At 32.1% G+C, this 21,028-nt stretch overlaps 2 protein-coding genes across 2 annotated transcripts; both read left to right on the plus strand.

Annotated features, from left to right (window-relative positions):
* The first annotated feature begins 8,216 nt into the window (after positions 1–8,216).
* Positions 8,217–12,882, plus strand: LOC110688086 (probable GTP diphosphokinase RSH2, chloroplastic). Its single transcript, XM_021864766.1, has 6 exons — positions 8,217–9,348; positions 9,740–9,925; positions 10,455–10,915; positions 11,052–11,210; positions 11,310–11,661; positions 12,367–12,882. The coding sequence occupies exons 1-6, from the start codon at positions 8,686–8,688 to the stop codon at positions 12,676–12,678; spliced, it is 2,133 nt and encodes a 710-aa protein (XP_021720458.1). The 5' UTR covers positions 8,217–8,685; the 3' UTR covers positions 12,679–12,882.
* Positions 12,883–15,416: 2,534 nt separating this feature from the next.
* Positions 15,417–17,395, plus strand: LOC110688555 (2-hydroxy-6-oxononadienedioate/2-hydroxy-6-oxononatrienedioate hydrolase-like). Its single transcript, XM_021865323.1, has 5 exons — positions 15,417–15,704; positions 15,988–16,416; positions 16,804–16,896; positions 17,076–17,143; positions 17,272–17,395. The coding sequence occupies exons 1-5, from the start codon at positions 15,417–15,419 to the stop codon at positions 17,393–17,395; spliced, it is 1,002 nt and encodes a 333-aa protein (XP_021721015.1).
* Positions 17,396–21,028: the final 3,633 nt, after the last annotated feature.

Genomic DNA, 21,028 nt, shown 5'->3' on the forward strand with positions numbered 1-21,028 from the left:
AAAAAAAAGTGTGAGTATTGTCTTTACGTAACTACATGAAACACCCGAGTGTATAGTAAATATCTTTCACTCCATAGTCTCTATTACAATTTAATCAAATTCTCCACGTGTTTATTGGGACAATAACCTTCGCCCAATAACCATACGAAATTGTCAAACGTATGCGTAGAAGAAAGACTGAATAAAAAAAAAAAAAAAAAAAATCAAGAAAACGGAACCGTCAAATAGAAGTGAGAAACATAAACTCTTGAAGCAAAATCAGTTGTATTGTTGTGACAATAGTTTTGGCATTTAGTTTTTGGTATTAGCAATTAGGCAATTACCATCAACTACTTTTAAGACATGTTAAAAACGTTAAAAGACAGAGGAAGAGATGAGAGTGAGCCAGTGGAAATTGTAGCAGAGGCGTGTGCGTACTGCTTACTAATTGTCCAACTCATTACATGCACGCGGCTTCCTTGTTGCATGCACGCTATTTATGTTACTAGTACGGACTTCTTACTCTGCTACGCCACGCAATTGGCCTGTTGGTCCAAGCACCAAGCACATGTCCTTCAATCCCTTGTTTTTAGAGGTCCCTTTTACATACCACCATGATTAGCTATGCTTTTGTTTATCGTGGCTTTGTTGGTACGCAATTTAGGTCGTTGATGATCAATTTTAGAGGTTGTGGGTTCAAATCTTAATACACATTTTCCATATTGAAATTAAAGCATTATTCAAATTGAACATTTGTTAAATTAGGGAGGGAGGGTAATACATGGTGAGATGACATTTAGTTGTCTATGTTTTAAGAATAGTATTAATAGAGATGAGTGGATAGACATGGGTTATTGTCCAAATAATACTCTACTTATAAGTATATTCGAGTATTTAATTAACAAATTATTCCGTAGTAACTAGTCATTAAATTTTTAGAATAACAATTTTTTTTTTTTTGACGGGATAAAATAACAAATGTTAAGTAAATCTATCATTAATACTCCTTAAAGTGAAAAGAAGATTATTATTAACTACAGCCTTGTATGGAACAATTTGATTTGAACAAGCTAATTAAGCAGACAAACCCCTTAAAGTGAGATAGAAAGGGTCCGGCATAATCACACTACCCCCCAAGAGCACTAAAGTGTTAACCACAAAATTGTACGAAGTAACATAAAAACTTCACCAGTTTTTCATAAACAACTTAATAATAAATAATTAATAGATTTAATAAAATGGTTGGTTAATGACAATGTAAACTTCTAATGTTATACTCCGTACTATCTTTGTGTAACGAGTACTTTTCAATAGCAAAAAAAAAACTTGAAAATAATTAATAGCTTGCTCTTGATTCTTCTAAATACCACGAACTACTTAAAAGTATCAGTCATTGCTAGAAGCATCTTTCAAAGGCAGATATTTACACAGATCGTGAAATCATACATTAATGCACTTGTATTTGATTTGATATATGGTTAGAAAGAGAAAAACATAAAGTTCTACCCTCAAAGACTATTATGGTTCTAACTCTTGCTACCAACCTTAAATAAAAGGTCCAATTGTTTACTGTATACTGTTTTAGGTCAAGCAAGTTGCAATTGATTTGACTCAAAACCATTCTAAATTTCTAATTAGAAGTAAATAGACCATAAAAAAGAGGAATATGCATGCACCCTCACAAATCACAATCTAACATATCGACAACAGTCGACATTGCATACACATACATGGACTCTATCGTCTTACGTGGCTCACCACCGTTGATTTATCTGATTCATTGTGGGCCACTTACTGTTTTCTTGTCAACTTGATCGTACTCCCTCTATCCCTATTTTTTATCCCATTTGACTGTATACGGTTTTCAAGATGCGTATTAAAACGCCTATATTTTTATTTCCATACACGTAAAAATTATAAAAACGTGATATTAATAAAATATGCAATGAGACAAATCTAATAAGACCACTCATGACTAAATTATCTTTTATAGATTAACGTTAATTTATAGTCAAAGTTTTTAAAATTTGACCCTAAAAATAATAATGGGCAACTATAAAGGGATAGAGGGAATATTTGATTTTATTTTTATTGTTACTGTTGGCGACTAAGTTGATTACGTGTGTTGTTGGTAGTAGACTAGTAGGGGTACGTGGCATCGAGAAGGTTTCCACTGACAGTGACACGTGTAGTTCACGTGTTTCTTTTATTAGGAATTATTTCATTTTTTTGGTGGAGAAAAAGAGAGATTTGGAGGGGTAGCTTAAGGTAGGAAAGCTGTAATGAGGGGAGGGGGGATTAGTGACAAAGTGTTTTTTTCATTCTCTCAATTCTAGAGGAAGCAGTGGCGAAATCAAAAATTTTACATTAGGGTGGCCAATATATATATATATTTTTCATTGGAAACTTTATAAAATTTAAAGACTTAGCTACTCTGTATAACTTTATGCATGAAAAACAAATATATGCTATCGTATACTTGTATTATATATAAAGCTGCTACCAAGATTTATGAAATAAGCTGTTAAATACTATGTGAGTACAAAGTAAATGCTAATGGGACTTTGCTTTTCAAGAAAAGATTAGAGGGAAAAAAAAAATAGAGCAACAAGATTCGAACTCTAATCTCATGTAAGAAATCTCATAAAAAACTTACATGTTAACCAACTAAGCTGTGAAAATTTGTTTGATAGCAAATGCAAAATTAATGTTTAAACAAAATCAAGGGGGTGGCCATGGCCTACCCCAGCCACCCCTAATTCCGCCCCTGAGAGGAAGTACATACTTTCTCCGTTATTTTATTATTGCACCATATATGTTGGGCACACTTATCTTGATAATGGAAAAAGAGAGAGAGAGGGGGGGGGGGGGTAAATGTTAGAGTTGATTAAAGATAGCCCGACCCGAATTTGGGCGGGTTTTGAACAGGTTTTTTCGGCCCAAAATCGGGTCAGACCCGGCCCAACCCAATTTTTTAAAATTTTTGCGCGGGCTTGGGAATGTCTTTTTATGCTATTTTAGTTCTTTTTTGGTCTGGCTCAAAAATGACCTGAAAAGCCCGCACGGTCTGCCATTTTGGGCGGGTTTGGGCATGAAATTTTTGGCCCGAAGCTAGGTCCGACCCGCCCATTGATTAAGTCTAGTAAATGTACAAAAGTATCCATGTGATGTAAACATTAATCTAACAATTAAATGTTAAAAGTAAGAGTATATTGGGTATTTACAGTGTAAATACAAATATTTTGTTTTATAAAATAAATATGGTTCAATATTTGTGAAACTTCTTTAAAAAGCAAGTGGTGCAATAATTAAATAACGGAGGAAGTATAACAAATTAATAATTTCATTTTAACAAAAGTAAGCTAATTACTATATTAATTTAATTTCATTAAAAATAATTTAAATTAAACAAAAATCAGGTGAAAAGAACTTGCTATTTAAATGTGTTCCACATGTCAACAGATACGGAGTAGTTGACCATCATCTTCATCTTTTTGTCAAACAGCCAAACTAATGTTCAATTTTAACTTTACGTCTAATGGTCAAGTTAGTAGTTTGAGAATATTAAAAGTTAAAGTATAATACTCCATACATATATGAAATAACAAGCACTTCTTTTGACAAAATTTACATATAATTAATTAGTTAAACAAAGTGTAATATATAATATAACGGTAATTAGTAGAACATTCGTAATATAATTTGACCAATTGCTCAACCCTCACTGGCTAGCCAATAAATTTGGGCATGATAATTAATAAAAGAGCCAAAAGAAGATCACATACTCTAGTAAAAGCGACACTTATGCTAGCTAGTAGCCACGCATTAGCCAGCACGGCAGCAATTAGCATGAAAAATCCTGGAATTTTCTTAAAAACTCAGCTAAATCGACAACAAACCCCAATAGTAGTGGTATATATTTTGGTTGGATACTTTTATCTTTGAAGGGATTCTTCTTTGTTTCCCTCGCAATTAGGAGAATCTTCTTTTGTCACAAGTCATTAACTTAGACAAATTTGGTTGGTCCCATATGCATATGCCCTTACAACTTGTTTGCCGCCAATTTGGCAACTGGACTATGGACTACCAATCTACCATGCATCTTCCTTATAAAAGAGTACCAAGTACTCTCTTGCTTTGATTTCCATAACATGTTTAGTTATACGTCAAGATATGTACCTGCTTTTGTATACATCTGTGGTGCAATTTTTAAAAGTCTCGTAGATTTAATTTGTACTAGTATATATTAATCATTATACGAAGTATGATGTAGATTTTAACTTTGTTGATACACAAGAACTAGCTAGAATTAGTGTTCTTATACGATATACAAGTGATAAGTAATGTGAAAAAGTGAAATTATTATGAATGATTAGTGTTTATTAAAGTAGTGACACAACACAAACTGAATGTTATAGGTACTTGGTGTCCTTTTCGGCTGGTTAATATGTTTGCGATAAATTGTTTGTTCGTCGTCCAATGCATTCTCCAATTTCAAAGGAAAGTGCAATACATAAATAGAATGGTGTGTTCCTCGTCGCATGCTCAAAGGAAAATGGCGGATTATTCAACCAGCAAGATCAAATGTGGAAGTACTTTAATTTAATGTATTCTCTTTGTAATAGAGGAGCTAATAAGGTTCGTAGTTTGTAATCCTTTTATATTTTTTTAAACCGTTGTCAAAAAAAAAAAAAAAAAAAAATAGTGATACGAATCAAACAATTTGACTTTAAATTTAAATTTTTGGTAATGGTTTGTTAAATCTACCAATATCAATTTTTGCAGTATTTCTAATTATGAGTAAGCTTATTTTTGTTTTACTTAACGACATGTAATTTTTTTAAACAACAACTAACATACACTTATACTCTTAGCTTTTCAAAAGAAAATATTCTTAAGATATGAGTCATATGGCAACTTCTAGAAAAGTTAATAAACATCACTATGGCCTAACTTACAATTTGATACTAGTATTACTTTTTGTAACAATTCAGCCTTAAATAACTTCATTCATACGGAATAATAAAAAAAATGCAATTTATAAAGAAAACATGCAAGAAAAACGAAATTATTAGTGGAATTGGTCATACACTCATACTAATAGTAGACAAGTTTTTTTTTTCCGGAAAGCTGAGTAAAGTAGACTAGTTTGTAAAACTAATTATATTTATCAAAAATTTGTATGAGACCGTCTTCACAATGTCTCGTCGTTCTCTTCGTTCTCTTCACAATGTCAATAAAGCTATTATTATAAAAAAAAATGTGATTGCCAAGCAATCAAGCATCTCCAAATAAATCGAGTAGCTTCACAATTTTGAAAATTTTCTAGAACTCCATCTTTTTAATATCATAAATATACATTGTACCAGTATAAAATGAAAATTTTATAACAAATTCATACAACAGAATTAATTAAATTTGGTCATACTCATTGTTTCTCTCTTTTAATCTAGTAAGGGTTTGTTCTGCTCAGCTTAATTTCAATTCACTTCAGTTCAGCTCTAATCAGTTCAGTTCAGTTTAGATCAATTCCTAATTCTCTCATAAACAATTTATTTCAGCTCAGTTCAGTTTAGCCCCAATCAGTTCAGTTGTTTTCAGAAATTTGGAATAGGCCCTAAGTAAAATTTGACATGGAATAAATATTTTTTTAAAGTATACTTCTTCCGTTTTTTTGTAGTCGCTATAGTTTGACTTTTATACTATTCATGTGTTCCACTTTGACTAGTTTTGATGATTTATAGCTATGCGAAATGTAATACCCCTCATAATTGCTTTAAAAGGATTTGATATACTATGATGCATCTTCCTTTTAGGGAGCTCATATGCTAAGTTACTTCTCGGTTAAGCGTGCTTGGCTGGGAGTAATATTGAGATGGGTGACCTCCTAAACGCTTAACTGAGAAGTAACTTAGCAGAGCTCCCTAAAAGGAAGATGCATCTTGTTGATATGAGTAGTATATCAAATCCTTTTAAAGCAATCATGAGGGGTATTACACAAAAATATAGTCATGTGAGATCTTGTTAGATTCGTATCGATTTATACTATTTTAATATTAAATGTTTATAATTTTTACATATTGGTAATTAAAAATATTAACTCATACATCGGCAAGCGTGAAAAGAGAAGTGTTGCAACTATAAAGAAATAGAAGACGTATATATTTTTTTTCTTTTCTTTTATCACCTTTAACAATTGTGTTTTTAATTTTAACTACCTTAAATAATTTCTATTTTATTTTACAGGGTTAAAAAATTTGGATTTTTTTTTTTTAATTTTGATAAGATATTTGGATTTTTGCCACCATTTTATAGATTGATAGACAAATGTTGTCAAGTCTTGGTAAAATACAAAATTTTTATTAGGTTGTAAATAACAAAAAATAAAATTTTAAAAACTGTTATTTGCTACTTAATTTTATTTTTTCCCCCAATTAGCTAACATCAAAATAATCATGCTTTTTTTAAAGGTAGTAGAAGTAAGATATATATATATACTCCGCCCACGAATATCATGCTTTTAAAGGTAGTATATACTACCTCCGCCCACGAATATCTGCAACAAATTACAAATGGGTGGACTCCTAGGTAAAACTTTTAGGGAATATTAAGTGTAGTTGGGTGGGTTTAATTAATGAGAGAGAAAAGTAAAAATACAAAATTACCCATATGATGATATTATATAAACTAAACATTTAAGTGTTGAAAAATAAGGGTATATTTGGTATTTGTAGTGTGAACACAAATATTTGTAGTGGGTTTTAGGTAGTGGGTAATAGGTGGTGGAGGGGACCACTAACCAAAAAGTGAGTAATAGTGGGTAATTAATAGTTAAATATTACCAAAAGAGGAAAGAAAAAAATTTGTTGCAGATACTCCAAGCATCCAAATTTGGCAAATGTTGCAGATATTCGTGGGCGGAGGTAGTATATATATATACACTGGTACAACAAAATGCCATACATATATATGTAAGAATGTTAATAAATGTACTTTGTACAATTGCAAGTTCGTATGAGTTGTTTATTTGAAGATAATTAGGGATTTCAACGTGCGCGATGTGTGCGATATGGCTAGTCTTTTGAGAACAATTATTACCGAATGGCATTAATGCCCTACGCTGGTTTGTGTGATATTTTATTAAAACTATTTGTATATAGACGATAATTATCTTGGACGTTGTGTTGTTGTGCAATGTTCAAACTTTAGTCTGTACTACTTTAATTTGATTTAGTGACTGAACGGTAAAAAAAATAATCGAGTTTGATCTAGATATATAAAAGTCTCATAAATTCTAAATAGGAAAATTAAAACAAAAGAAAGTGGAGAGAGTAAAAGATAGCTTTAAATATGAAAATGAACATAACTTTTTAAATCAATTTAGGGAATTCAAGAGACAAATTTAAAGCTTTTGATCGAAATCAAATGGGGGCAAATATTAAAAAAAAAAAAAAACATTTTTAGAGATATAAATGTCTATGCACTATTAGAGATCAAATAAATGTGAAATCATAGGTGTGATCTTATGCTTATCCTTATTGTTGTTTTATTTTGAGTAGCACTTATATATTATGAAAGGTTTTATGACAAAATTTATTAATCATGTCACAAACATATATCTTGTACTCTCTCATTTTCTTAATTTTTTTTTTTTTTTTTGCAACTATTTAATTTAAGAATATCTTCCAAATTATTTGCAATATAAATAATTTCATGCGAATACAATTAATATTTTTTTTTAGTGTTTAGAGAGTCACAAGAATGGGTGATGAGAATCAATCTCTTGGTCTCTTCAATGCAATTAATAAAATAATAGCATTAACTACTACTTCGGCTTAACTTATCCACTACCTCCTCCATTATTATAGCGAGTTAACTTATCCTTATCCACTCCAATATAAAACTAATGTAGAAAAAAAAATGTTTGAAGAGATAGACATATAATTTATCTATTAATTTGTCTAATTGGACTCTAATCAATTCTTAATCTAATCATTGCAAATACAATACGAGTAATACTTTTATTATTCCCGTAAAAAAAAAAAATACTTTTATTATTAATAAAAAAAATCAATATTTTTATCAAATCAACCGTGAATTACGGTATTTTCCAAGGGCAATTTGGTCTTTACACTGTCTCCGTCCTCCTGGCTATCAACCAAAATAAAAGAGGATGAAGATTAAACAAGCAAGCAAAGTATCTGAATATCGTAGAAACCATTATTGTTGATTTAAATATTATTTAAATAAATTCATAATAATTTTTTAAAAAAAAGTTAAATGAAATAAAAAATACCCCCTCATTTAAAGCAAATCTTCTTCTCCACACATACGCCATTTCTTCTCTCTAATTTTTCTCTCTCCTAAAATTTAGGTTTAGGGTTTGTCTTCAATTTCCCCCAATTTACATCGACTTTTCTTCAATTTTCAACTTCAAATTCAATCGCCGCTAAAAAATTTAGATTCATACTGAAATTTCGATTCGGAAAACTGTAAATTTCCATTTTAGTTGTTATAATTTGACTTTTTGATTGTTCTTCTTCTTCATTTGTTTTTACCCTAATTCCAAAAGATAAGTCATCTTAGATCTACCTAATTTCAATCATTTCATTATATATATATAGCTCAAAAATCTGAAAATTAGTAGAAAAATCTTTGAATTTCAGCTCAAATTTCGGTTTAAATTGAGTTTTTTGAGCTCCATTAATGGCGGTTTCAACGATTGCGCTGTATGCGAGTCCACCGAGTAGCGTGTGTTCTACACCGCATCCATGTTCAATCAATTCTCATTCATCTTCTTATGATTTCGATCTCAGCGGTAGATCTCCTTCAACGAGCTCGCAATCTTCATCATCAAGCTCTCAACGGCCGATAATCGGCGGTTTATCATGTCTTCTGAAACACTCGCCTACTTCAGTAAATGAGGATTTTCAGAAGGTAGGATTGGATGATCATCATCTTCATCATCAATACAACAATTTGAGTAGCTCATTTCGGTATTCGAATTGCTCGTCGTTGAGTTCTTCGTTGAAGCGAGATCTTCAGAGCCCTGTTTCGGTGTTTCAGGGTCCGGTTTCAGTTTCCAGTAGCTGTAATAGCGTCGCTTCGGGGACGTTTTCGGGTTCGGGTTCGGGTTCGTTTCGGGTTAATAATACGACGAATGGGTTGTTAAATGGGTTTGTGAGAAATTCGTTGGGGTCGTGTTTGGATCGTGATGTGGAGGAACTTACGTTTAATATGGAAGATCATTTTGTGTTTGGTGGTAGTGTTGAGGAATTGTTAGCAAGTGCTCAAATCAGGAATAAAATTTTCTATGAAGATTTTGTGATCAAGGCGTTTTATGAGGCTGAAAAGGCTCATAGAGGGCAGGTAATTCATCCCCCCTTTTTTTTGATGTATAATAGTGTTACATTTCGTATTATTTCTCTGTTCAAATTCAATGAGAAAAACTGAATGTTAATCTGCAGTCGATTTTTTTATGCTTTTATGTAAATTTGTATGATTGTTATATTTGATATTTGAGGATGAACTGATGAAGAAACTTTAGTGTGAAAGCTGGTAAAAAGTTTCTATTTTTAGTAATATATGAAATGCATTGTCATTTTTCAAAAACTAATTATCTAGTATTGGATCATATGAAATCTATTTGAATTGTTCAAGTTTTTCTTTTTGTGTAAGTTTAACATGATTATAGCAAATTAGAAAGTAATGTTGGTCATATTTGTTAATGAAATTAATGTTGTGGCTTTTGTTTGTGTAGGTGAGAGCAAGTGGGCATCCATATTTGCATCACTGCTTGGAAACTGCCGTGCTTTTGGCGAACATCGGGGCGAATTCGACTGTTGTTGCTGCTGGTTTATTGCATGACACAATTGATGATTCTTTTGTAACGTATGACTATATTTTAAGCATCTTTGGATCTGGGGTGGCTGATTTGGTTCATGGGGTAAGACTTCAAAGATGCAAGTACTGTACTTTTTTTAATCAGCTATGATGATTCTGTTTGTTTCTGCATTGCGTATTGGTATTTGCTGTATACAAGTATAGTTTTTGTGAGCTATGACATGTCTGAACTTTTTTCTGTTTTGCTCTTATGCGAGTGGGTAGAACTGATGGGAAGAGTGCATTTGAGTGGCATTTCTCTGTACAAGTTGTCTCTGTAGTCATCCCTTTTGTGTTTAGAAAGTGTGTTTTATGTTGCTGTATACAATGATCTCCATGGGTAGCTTAGGTGATGTATGCCTAAGCATCTGAAAGTCCTATAATTGAGAAGGATGTATTGTTTTTTAATGCGTGGTGTAGTTGCAGGACAGTTATATTTTATTTAAAGCTTGCATAAGGTGGATTCTTTGACATTTTTGTCTGCACTCGTGCACTTGCCATTTGAAAACGTGAAATGTGACCAACTTGGCAGTAGGCATAAGGATTTGCTGCAATTAGTTCTATTGGTGGCTTATAAATGTGGCTTATTTCAGGTGTCAAAACTAAGCCATTTGAGCAAGCTTGCACGTGAAAATAATACGGCAAATAAAACCATTGAAGCAGATCGGTTGCATACAATGTTTCTTGCTATGGCTGATGCTAGGGCAGTCTTGATTAAATTGGCAGATAGATTGCATAATATGATGACACTCGATGCATTGCCATCTCACAAGCAGCAGAGGTTTGCAAAGGAGACATTGGAGATTTTTGCACCATTGGCTAACAGACTTGGTATCTCTACTTGGAAAGAACAAATTGAAGACTTGTGTTTCAAACATCTATATCCAAATCAATATAATGAATTGTCCTCTAAGCGTATGAAGTCATTTGATCAAGCAATGATTGAATCTGAGATTGGGAAACTTGAAGATGCTCTCAAGAGTGAAGATATATCTTACCATGACTTGTCTGGTCGTCACAAAAGCTTATTCAGCATTCATCGCAAAATGTCAAAGTATGCTCTGTCTCTGATCCTTATATGTTGTTTGATTTCTCTGTAGTCTGCCAGACCTTTTACTTATTCTGGCATGGTGGGCATTTGTCCTTTATCTATGCTTTATTTGGCTAATTGTATATACAATTATGTGTAGGAAGAAGCTGACTGTGGACCAGATTCATGATATTCATGGGTTGCGTTTGATTGTTGAGAATGAGGAAGACTGTTTTAGAGCACTTAAAGTTGTTCATCAGTTGTGGTCTGAAGTACCTGGAAAGTTCAAGGACTATATTCATTGTCCAAAATGCAACGGGTAAGCACTGTAAGCTCTTTGTTAGTTGTATGACAAGGCAAATACGTAGTATTATATTTGCCAATTCATTTCTTAATTTATGTTATTTGTTGTTTGTAGATACAAATCTCTTCATACAGTTGTGGTCGGTGAAGGAATGGTTCCACTTGAAGTTCAAATACGGACTAGGGAAATGCATCTACAAGCAGAGTATGGATTTGCTGCGCACTGGAGGTATAAGGAGGGTGAATCTCAACACTCCTCTTTTGTGCTTCAAATGGTGGAGTGGGCTAGATGGGTGGTCAATTGGCAGTGTGAGACAATGAACAAGGATAAACCATCAATCAACTATGCTGATTCCCTCAAGCCACCCTGTAAATTCCCAACTCATGCTGAAGGGTGCCCATATTCCTACAATGCTCAGTCTAATGAAGATGGACCTGTATTTGTTATCTTGATAGAGAATGAAAAGGTTAGATTTTTGATATTCCACCTTGTATCTTTTCTACTTTGGACAACAATAACTTGTGTTTCCCATGTTTGTGATTAATTTAGAATGTGGTCTGAAAATTTGAAGGAGACTGCAAGGGGCTATTCATAGGGGTTTGGAATGGGGTTCTAAGCTAATATTGGCACTCCTTGTCCTCCCTCATCATTGCATTGAGCCTATAGCCGAATATAGCTTTCCATATCATGTGTCATCTTAGCAATTATTTTAGTATGTGGTCTGAACCATTTGAAGGAAGACATAGTCTGGTTTAGAAGGGGGTTCTAAGCTGATGTAATGCAGAGGGAGGACAGGGGGTTCACTCAAAACTCCCTGTCCTCCCGCTACATTACATGGGGCCCATGGGCAAACTATAGCTTTTCCATATTACTTATGTGCGTGTTTTCCATCTCTGTCCTGTTTCTTTGGGATACTTGAATCCCAGTAGAGGTTGAACCTCAATAGAGAGCTGGTATATTTACCGACCTGGATTTTGATTGTATTGATGGTATGCTTCTTTAGTTTCTTTTGCGGGTTTTTTTTTTTTTTTTTTTTTTTTTTTTTTTTTTTTTTTTTTGGAACTGTTATTCGCTTTAGTTCCCTTACTGTCATTGCAAAACTGTTTGAAATTCCGTTATTTCTCTGCTAGTTCTCAGATCTGTTCATTTACGAGTTTGGCATTCATTGCAGATGTCTGTTTGTGAATTCCCCACAAACTCCACCATGATGGATCTATTAGATAAGACAGGCCATGGTAGCCCCCGTTTGACTTATGGTTTCCCCATGAAGGAAGAGTTGAGGCCTCGGCTGAACCATCATCCTGTTAGTGATCCGACGTGCAAGCTGAAGATGGGAGATGTGATTGAGCTAACTCCAGCCATTCCTGACAAGTCTCTGGTTGAGTACAGGGAAGAGATTCAGCGCATGTACAATCGAGGTCTATCGGTATCAAAACCTGCCTCTGCTGTCACAAGTGCCAGTGTGGTTGGCTGGAGTAGTTGACGATGAATGCTGATGTATCTTTAGTTGTAGGACTACGGTTGAATAACACAATCTGTTCATGTAAATATATCATCTGTACAGAAAAAATTTATGTTCTTTGTATTGTGGGTATATAATTGTGGCTAACTGAATCTGATTAATTGAAGAAATGAAAAGATTGAAAAAAGAAATGATATTCCCACACATTGCGTGGCATTGTCTTTATTATTCGTTTCCTCTATATGATTCGGTTATTGTTCCAGTTTGTTTGGTGACATAGATAACACATTGACACTCTTCCAGGCTTGAATACTACATCACAGGGTATGCTAGTCAGCTGCTGAGAGGAAATTGCTATCTGATTATATGGTCAGTTAGATATTAACGTCTAACTAATGACTGAGATGGTGTGTATATACTATATAAATAGAAGTGTATATACATGGGTATTGATACTGCCCATACTGGGCGTAGTATTGACCTTATTGTAACGAATCAGAAGTTCTTATTGGTATAACTCTCTTGAAATCGTTATGTTGGCTAGTAGTTACTGAAACCCCCATATGCATGTCAGCTGCGGAGAGTTGTTCTCTAATTCCATGATTGATAAAATTTTGTTTTTCGAGTTAAACTCCGTATTAGCTACAAATCATAACTCTCTTTCAGATGATCTGATCACTGAAATATAATTGGCTTCTGAATTCTGATAAGAATAAAAATGAGCATGATCAATGATCAATTTAACAATTTTCCATAATTCTGCAAAAAACTGTATATTACTGAACTATTATAAATTTAGAATTACATTATGAAGTCACTAAAATAGACAGATTTATTGATCTGAAACAGAAAACACAATAGTAGCAGGCATTTGGGCAGCTAGCCACAGTACAGTAGTGTTTCCTCTCATTTCCAAAGAAAATGTTGGACAGAGTCTTGCCAGGACAATACAAGCATCAACATGACTAGAACCCCAGCAAGCCCCCACGACGAGCCCCCAACCCTAAAAACCGACGAAGGATCTGATGACAAGATAGATCTTCGCACTCCTGTCATTGACGAAAATGATGGTGATGAGGTAGTTTTTATCGCGATTATAAGTCCTGCAAGAACCATAGGCAGAACAAAGCCAGAGTTCCATCTTATGTCATATCGTGTATCGTTGCTCTTTGTAGTGTACAATGGGGATAGCACCACGGCTGAAACTAATGCTAATGCCATGGCTATCGGTCTTTGGGATGACATTTGGCTTGAATACGCGTAGGTGGTACTCCTACTAGCCATATTTGGTGGTTCTTAACGCGTAAGAAACACCCAAGAGATGAATGATGAAAGAGTGGAGGAGATTAAGAATGGTGAAGAGGGGTTTATATAGGGGAAGAGAGGGGGTATTAGACGAAGGAATATGGCTGTAAAGTATGGAGTTTTGGGTGGAAAAAAGACATAAAGTAGCCGTCCATAAAGTTGGAAAAGGAGGGAAAGGTAACGAACATATTGATTGACATTGGGATGTGAGAAGGATTTGAATTAGAGAAGTTTTTGGAGGTAAGGTATATACTTCACTTTAGTAGTTTCTAGATTTCTTGCTTTCACATGCAAGTAAACTCTTACACAGTACAATATGCCACGGCTAGAGTTATTAGTGTATTGTGTTAGTACGCAGACTTGAAAATCTCTTAACGAGATTCTCTTACTGCTCATTTGGATTATACAACATCATCTAACAACGACAAATTATTAGAATCTTTGTAAACATACGTATAATTTAAAGAAATTACCAAGTATATATCATTCTTTAAATTGTCCTTAAGTTACATGTTAAGCTTTCCCTGGCCACAAAACTGGAATTTAGAAAATAACTATAGAGGGGGTTGCTAAACGCCTAAGCCTAGTAAGTTCAATTATTTATGTTCAATAAATTGAAACTTAGGAGCATACAAGATGAAACTAGTGGAAGCTTTATATTGCTATATGATAAATTGTGATAGAGTACATAAATCAAATTTGGGCTTTAACTGTAGTATCAACTCTAGCTTTTGACGTATATTCTATCAAAATAATGTCACGGTAAACATGACACCTCTGTGAGTACACAAATTGAAACTTGTGGAGCGTAATTATCACTATGGTGATGGATAGGTATGGACAACGTACACTGTAATCTCAATAAAATAATAAATTGTTATGTTGTCATCTTATATTAGATTACCATCAACCTTAAAATTTTGCAGAACAACTTCGAATCTAAAATATACATAGATCTATCTGTTTATCCATATCAATGTTTCTTTTCCCCAGCTTTCACATATTGAAAACTAATATAATGATAATACGGTTCGAAAACTTCCAATGTAATAGTAGTTTAATACTCCGCGTAATTTGCCAAAAGCAATTAACAAACTAAACAGAATACAACACTCACAAAGTCACATGCATGTACTACATAAAAGTTACAAAACTACACATTCAACCGTCATGTTTATGACTTTAGTTTATAAAAGAAGATACTTGCTTACACAATACACCTCATTTTAATCTAAATAATTCCCAACATACGCTTAAACCTCGCTAAAGAAGTTACAAACTCTTACTTTAGGCTTATTTCATGTGATCAACTGATCATATTCCTTCATCATATATTAGTATTATATTTTTATAATATAAGGTTTTTTCATTATATAATATATGTAACAAACAAATTGGACTATATAGAATCATTGAATCAAGAAGAGATACTAAAAGGTTGGAGAGTAAAAAGAATGGGTTATGCAAAAGTTTTTGGCCAATATGTCATCTACTTGTTCATGGTTATAAAAAATGTTATCTTCAATGTACTAAAGTTTAATAAACCGCCTATATTTTATCCCATAGGCCTTTTTTCACTGTCTAAGTACTACTATTATTGTGGTCTATCTCCATGTATGGTTGATTTAGATGATCAAACTACTATGCATTTTTGGATCTCGAATTATAGACGTCATGATCGCCCTAACTTAGTCCTCGTCCATGGTTGTGGCGGTGAAGCGCGGTGGCAGTTTTGCCTACAGGTTTGTATGTTAAATTATATGCCTTATTTCTTGCTAATTATTCTTGATTTCAATTTTGTGATTGAACCAAAAAAACCCTCATATTCACTTAAAGGGGTAAATTTTGTGAATGTTTAAGTTTAATTCAATTATATTTTTTCTAACAATCATTTGCATGCTATTTGACTACCTAGAATTTAAACTTGTGTTACCTTATTTTTAAAGTTAAACACGAAAATTGAGATTGTTTGTCTCGAACTTGATTAATAATGTAGTAATTTCTTTCCTAATTATGATTGAACAGATAGGAGCACTATCCAAATTATTCAACATATACATACCAGATTTGCTATTCTATGGAAATTCATACACCAAAAACACGGACCGAACGCCTCGTTTCCAAGCCAAGTGTGTAATGGAAGGGCTAAAGAAAGGGTTTGGTGTAGAGAAGTGCACAGTTTACTCAATTAGTTATGGAGGTTGGGTGGGCTACTTCATGGCTGAGATGTACCCTAACATAATAGAGAAGAACGTGATCGTTAGCTCCGGCGTAGGAACGACGGATGATGAGAAGGTTGCGCAGCTAAGTAGGGTTGGGAAGCAACCAGAGGAAGTGATTAAAACGGTTGTACCAAAGGACCCTGATGCAATTAGATTGTTGGTTGAAAAATCTATATACAAATATGATCCTACACGTTTAGTTCCTGATTTTATACTTTGGGAGTTCATCAAGGTCAGTTATATTTACTAATCATCTACTTCATCCTTTACTAAATGATTGCACATACATATTATTTGCTTTTTACAGTCTTCAATGCATTAATTAGAATACAAATATTTCTATTTACTTGTGCATTTTTAAATATTATAATTGTAGAAAGTTATTACTTAGTACATACATATTGTGACACTTCTAATAAGAATTAGTCGACAATATTTTCTTTCATATAATAGCAAGAATTTATGGGTCAAAAATTTTCAAGTTTGACTATTTAAAGAGAAATGGTGCAACCACTTAGTCATGTTGGAAATGATATAGTATTATAAATCATATATGTGAATATTGTGATTTTCTTTGATTTTGGTTACACATGTAGTTATTAAATTTGTAGCATTTCAGGTAACCGAGCATAAGAACAGGGAGGAAAAAGAAGAGCTTCTTAGAAGTTTGATATCTGGAGAAGTAGACTCCATGGTTTATGCTTTGCCACAGGTAAATTAATTGGAATAAAAAATGATGTTCTATTTGTTCGGACTCTTCTTTTTATCTTAAGTTTTCGTGTCAGAATTCATCACATCAACGTACATTTTTTGAAATAATGGAGTGTGGTGCAACATATGTTTGTCGAGTACCCTTTGAGTAACCATGTGTTTGGTAATGTTATAATGTAGGAAACACTTCTTGTATGGGGTGACCAAGACTACTTTTTTCCTATAGACGTAGCTCATCAGCTACAAAGGTCAATCACTAAACCAGTAAACCCCCATTTAGTTTATGTAGTGAATTCAAGAATTTTATAGAAGACTAACTAGTTTTATGATTTTGATTATATAGGCTAATGGTAATCTATGAATGTAAAATTTGCAGGAAATTGGGGCCTAAAGCAAGGTTAATGATAATTAAGGAAACCGGGCATGGAGTAAACATGGACTCACCAAATGAATTGAATGAGTTGATCAAAACATTTGTATTTGGTCAATTACATAAATAGCAAAAATGAGCTGCTTATTAGTAAATTGGTTAGGCAATTTCTACTCAAAATGTATTTATGTACTCAACAATTTATGCTTTTGCAATGATCAACTTTTAATTAGCCATTTCTTCAATGAGATGAACAGTTGACTAAATTACTCAATATGATATCAAGTTGTTCAATAATCTTTGTAATTTTTTCTATACAAACATCTTTCTCATAAAAAAGTTCCCTAATTGCGACTCGATTAAATATACACTTGTTATTCATCCATATTAACGCATATGATACATCACATTTCTGTAAAGGAAAACAAAAGTTATGTGATTTTATTTTTATTTTTATTTTGTACAAGTACTACATTACAAAAGAGGTGCCACATAGAAATTGGAGACTATTGTTTTGGAGATTCGTGGTTGAAAGTTAGCAAAACCATCATTTTATTATTACGAAATATAGAGATTTGTTTGATCAACTCAAAGAGAATTTTTGTTTTATTGGCTATTGGGCTTTAAAAACTAAGCCTTAGCATTTGAAATTTGGACCAAAAGTACAAATTTTTACCTAGACTCTAGTCTAGGATGAAATCCCTGCACCCCCTTGCAAACGACGCCGCATCACTATTGTTTTTAATTTCTTTCACCTTCAAACTACAGGACAATCTAACTTGATCTCCATCTTACATCTTTGTTGATCTCTCTGCCATTTCTACTTCTCCGTCGATCACAAAATAACTTTCGGTAGAATTGCTACATTTGCATGCTTTAGATATATTTATGAATTGCAGAGATTATTGTGTATTGATTTGATCAAAAATTGATTGCCGTAACTTACGATCAATTAGTTCAACAAGCAAATAACGAGCTTAATCAAACAGGCAAGCCATATCAAGAAACTAACACAAAAATTATAAAAATAATTTGATCCAATATTTCCTGATTTTTTTTGTGGGATGAAGATCTGGAATTATATATGCTAGTTTACTGTTGTGGTGGAGGCGATGACGACGCAACTAAAGTTGTGGATTACTTATTGTTCCAATTTTTAATTTACTTTGTAGTTGATGCCAAATATGAAAGTAATAGAGAGGGAGAAGAAAAAGATGAAGAATGAAGCTTAGAGGATTGTAGAGTATTAAGAAAGAGAGAGAAAATTATGAAGACTAAAGCTGAAGAAAAGATACCAGAAACACCGTACCGTACTGTATAATGAATTTGTTCATGAATGAAAGACAAACATAAATGAACATATAATATTTTGTAATTGAACATTTAATTATGGTTTGATAGAACATTTAATTATTTTCATAGATGATTAAAAATTTATAAAAGTTATCTTTTTTGTATTATTAAAGGAGTTTGAGGATAATTATTGAGGCTTATGTGAAAAATAAACATATATTAAAAATTTGTGGAGTATATAAAGTATATAATATTTATACATATGAAAATGAACATCAAATAATATATAAATGAACATTTTTTTTTTATCATTTTCATGAAAAGCTATAGAAAATCAAATTGTTTTTGAAATTCCTTATTAAATATGTAGAAAATATATAAAGATCGAAGATGGAAAAAGTGTGGACATTTATCAGAAATCTAATGATCGTCTATTAATATGCGAATAATGATCATATACTAATATATAAATGAACATTTATCAAAATGAAAATGAACATTCAACAAAAAGAATGTATTGTAGTTCATCAAGTAAACACTATAGGTTGTGCTATATGAGTTTGTTCTCCTGTAGCTATTGATTTCACTATATTGTCAATATATCCATAACTTGATGTACATGTATAAATATGACAATGAACATGCATCCATTTCTAGATGAGCATATTTCAATACAAGAATGAACATTTATTAAAATATCCTGAAATTAAAACAAAAATTAACAAACATCTTGACCGTGCATTTAAATTATGGGATTGAACAATTGCAATACTATATGTATAAACATCTACTAAAAAAATCGAAATCTACATCTATTAATATCCTGGCTATGTATCTACATGAGAATAAGCAAAAGGCTTTGATAAGAACATCAAATTTATTTATAAGTAGTTTAAATATAATAAATATGAACATTAGACGCTATATATATATGATAGGAAAAATAACACATGAAAAACTATTAAAAAAAAACAATATATACATAAAAATGAACCTAAAAGAGTATAGAAACTAACGTGATCAAAATATTATATAATGAGCATCTACTCACATATAAATGAACTTATATTGGAATGATAATGAACATGGCATAAAATTAATGAGCATTAAAAAATATATGTGGTTAAACATATAAAGCTCTACTCAAATTTTTTAGTATCTTACTGCTTGCATAAAATATACTTTTATCTTAGGTGTGACATACAAATGATACAGGCAGGCTAAGTAGTAAGTACTACATATACTTAATTACCTACTACTCCATACTATACATAAAAAAGAGTACGTATTTGTAACAATCAATACACATTATTTACAAAACGTGAATGAATGTCTATCAAAATTGAAATAATAAACTTATCAAAATAAAAAATGAACATTTATTAATACGAAAACGAACATTTATTAATACGAAAACGAACATAAACCATGTATGTATCAATATCGCAATAAATATATATAAAATAAAGTGATCTTGTATCAATATGGAAATGAACATTTATCAATATGAAAATGAACATTAATAAAGTTAAAATAAAAATAAAATAAAAATAAAACTACTTTAAGAAATTTTTTTGATTAGGGGAAAGAAAAAGAAAGCAGCTATGCTTATGATAACTGTCAATTAGAAAGACAAAGTAGAATTAGAGACTAAAAAATTTAAGAGGGACAAAAATTGATGGGAAATTCAATCAATGAAATTTTTGTTGATTGAATTTCCATGGAAATTACTAGTAAAAGAACAAATCACACACTTCTAAGTTACATAAATTTTATGTTAATTTTGTTGTATTTTCAATATATATGTGTATATGTCTATTTTAATGATAATCATTGGTTTGTATTTGTTCATATGCCTTTTAAATAGTGAACAAATTTTATTATATGTTAATGTGTAGAGTTATAAAGATGTTCAGTTATGTAATGATAAATGATCATTTATGTAGATATATATGTTTTTTAATATAATAATAATATAATTGAACATTATTGATATTATATTTGTTTATTATAATTATTGCAGCCGATAGTAGAAATGCTCAAGATACTCTTATTGTTTCAAGGAATGTTCACGCTGCTTCTAGCTAGTGCTTCAACAAATGTTCAAGCTACTACAAGTGTTTCAAGAACTGTTCAAGCTACTACTAGTGTTAGTTCTAAGAAGTGTTCGAGGTGGTTTAGGACATACTTCTATTAAGTATGATAAGTTCTTAGTCTTTTTTGATACAAATGTAGCTAAGAGGTTCACTAGTAATGGTAAATGAGGGAGTACATTAGGAAACCATAGCTTTTAAATTACTACTTTCATGAGACTGCATTTTATATTTTTATCATGTAATGGATCTAAGGTTGTGTTTCTATTAAGAAATGTTTTCTTTCAACCTTAATATTGTTAGTGATGTAAATTATTTGCAAATGAACATTTCATAGATACAAAACACCGAGTTGTTAAATATGTTAAAAAAAGAAA

Source organism: Chenopodium quinoa, unplaced genomic scaffold, assembly GCF_001683475.1.
Source record: "Chenopodium quinoa cultivar QQ74 unplaced genomic scaffold, ASM168347v1, whole genome shotgun sequence".
Lineage (NCBI taxonomy): Eukaryota > Viridiplantae > Streptophyta > Magnoliopsida > Caryophyllales > Amaranthaceae > Chenopodium > Chenopodium quinoa.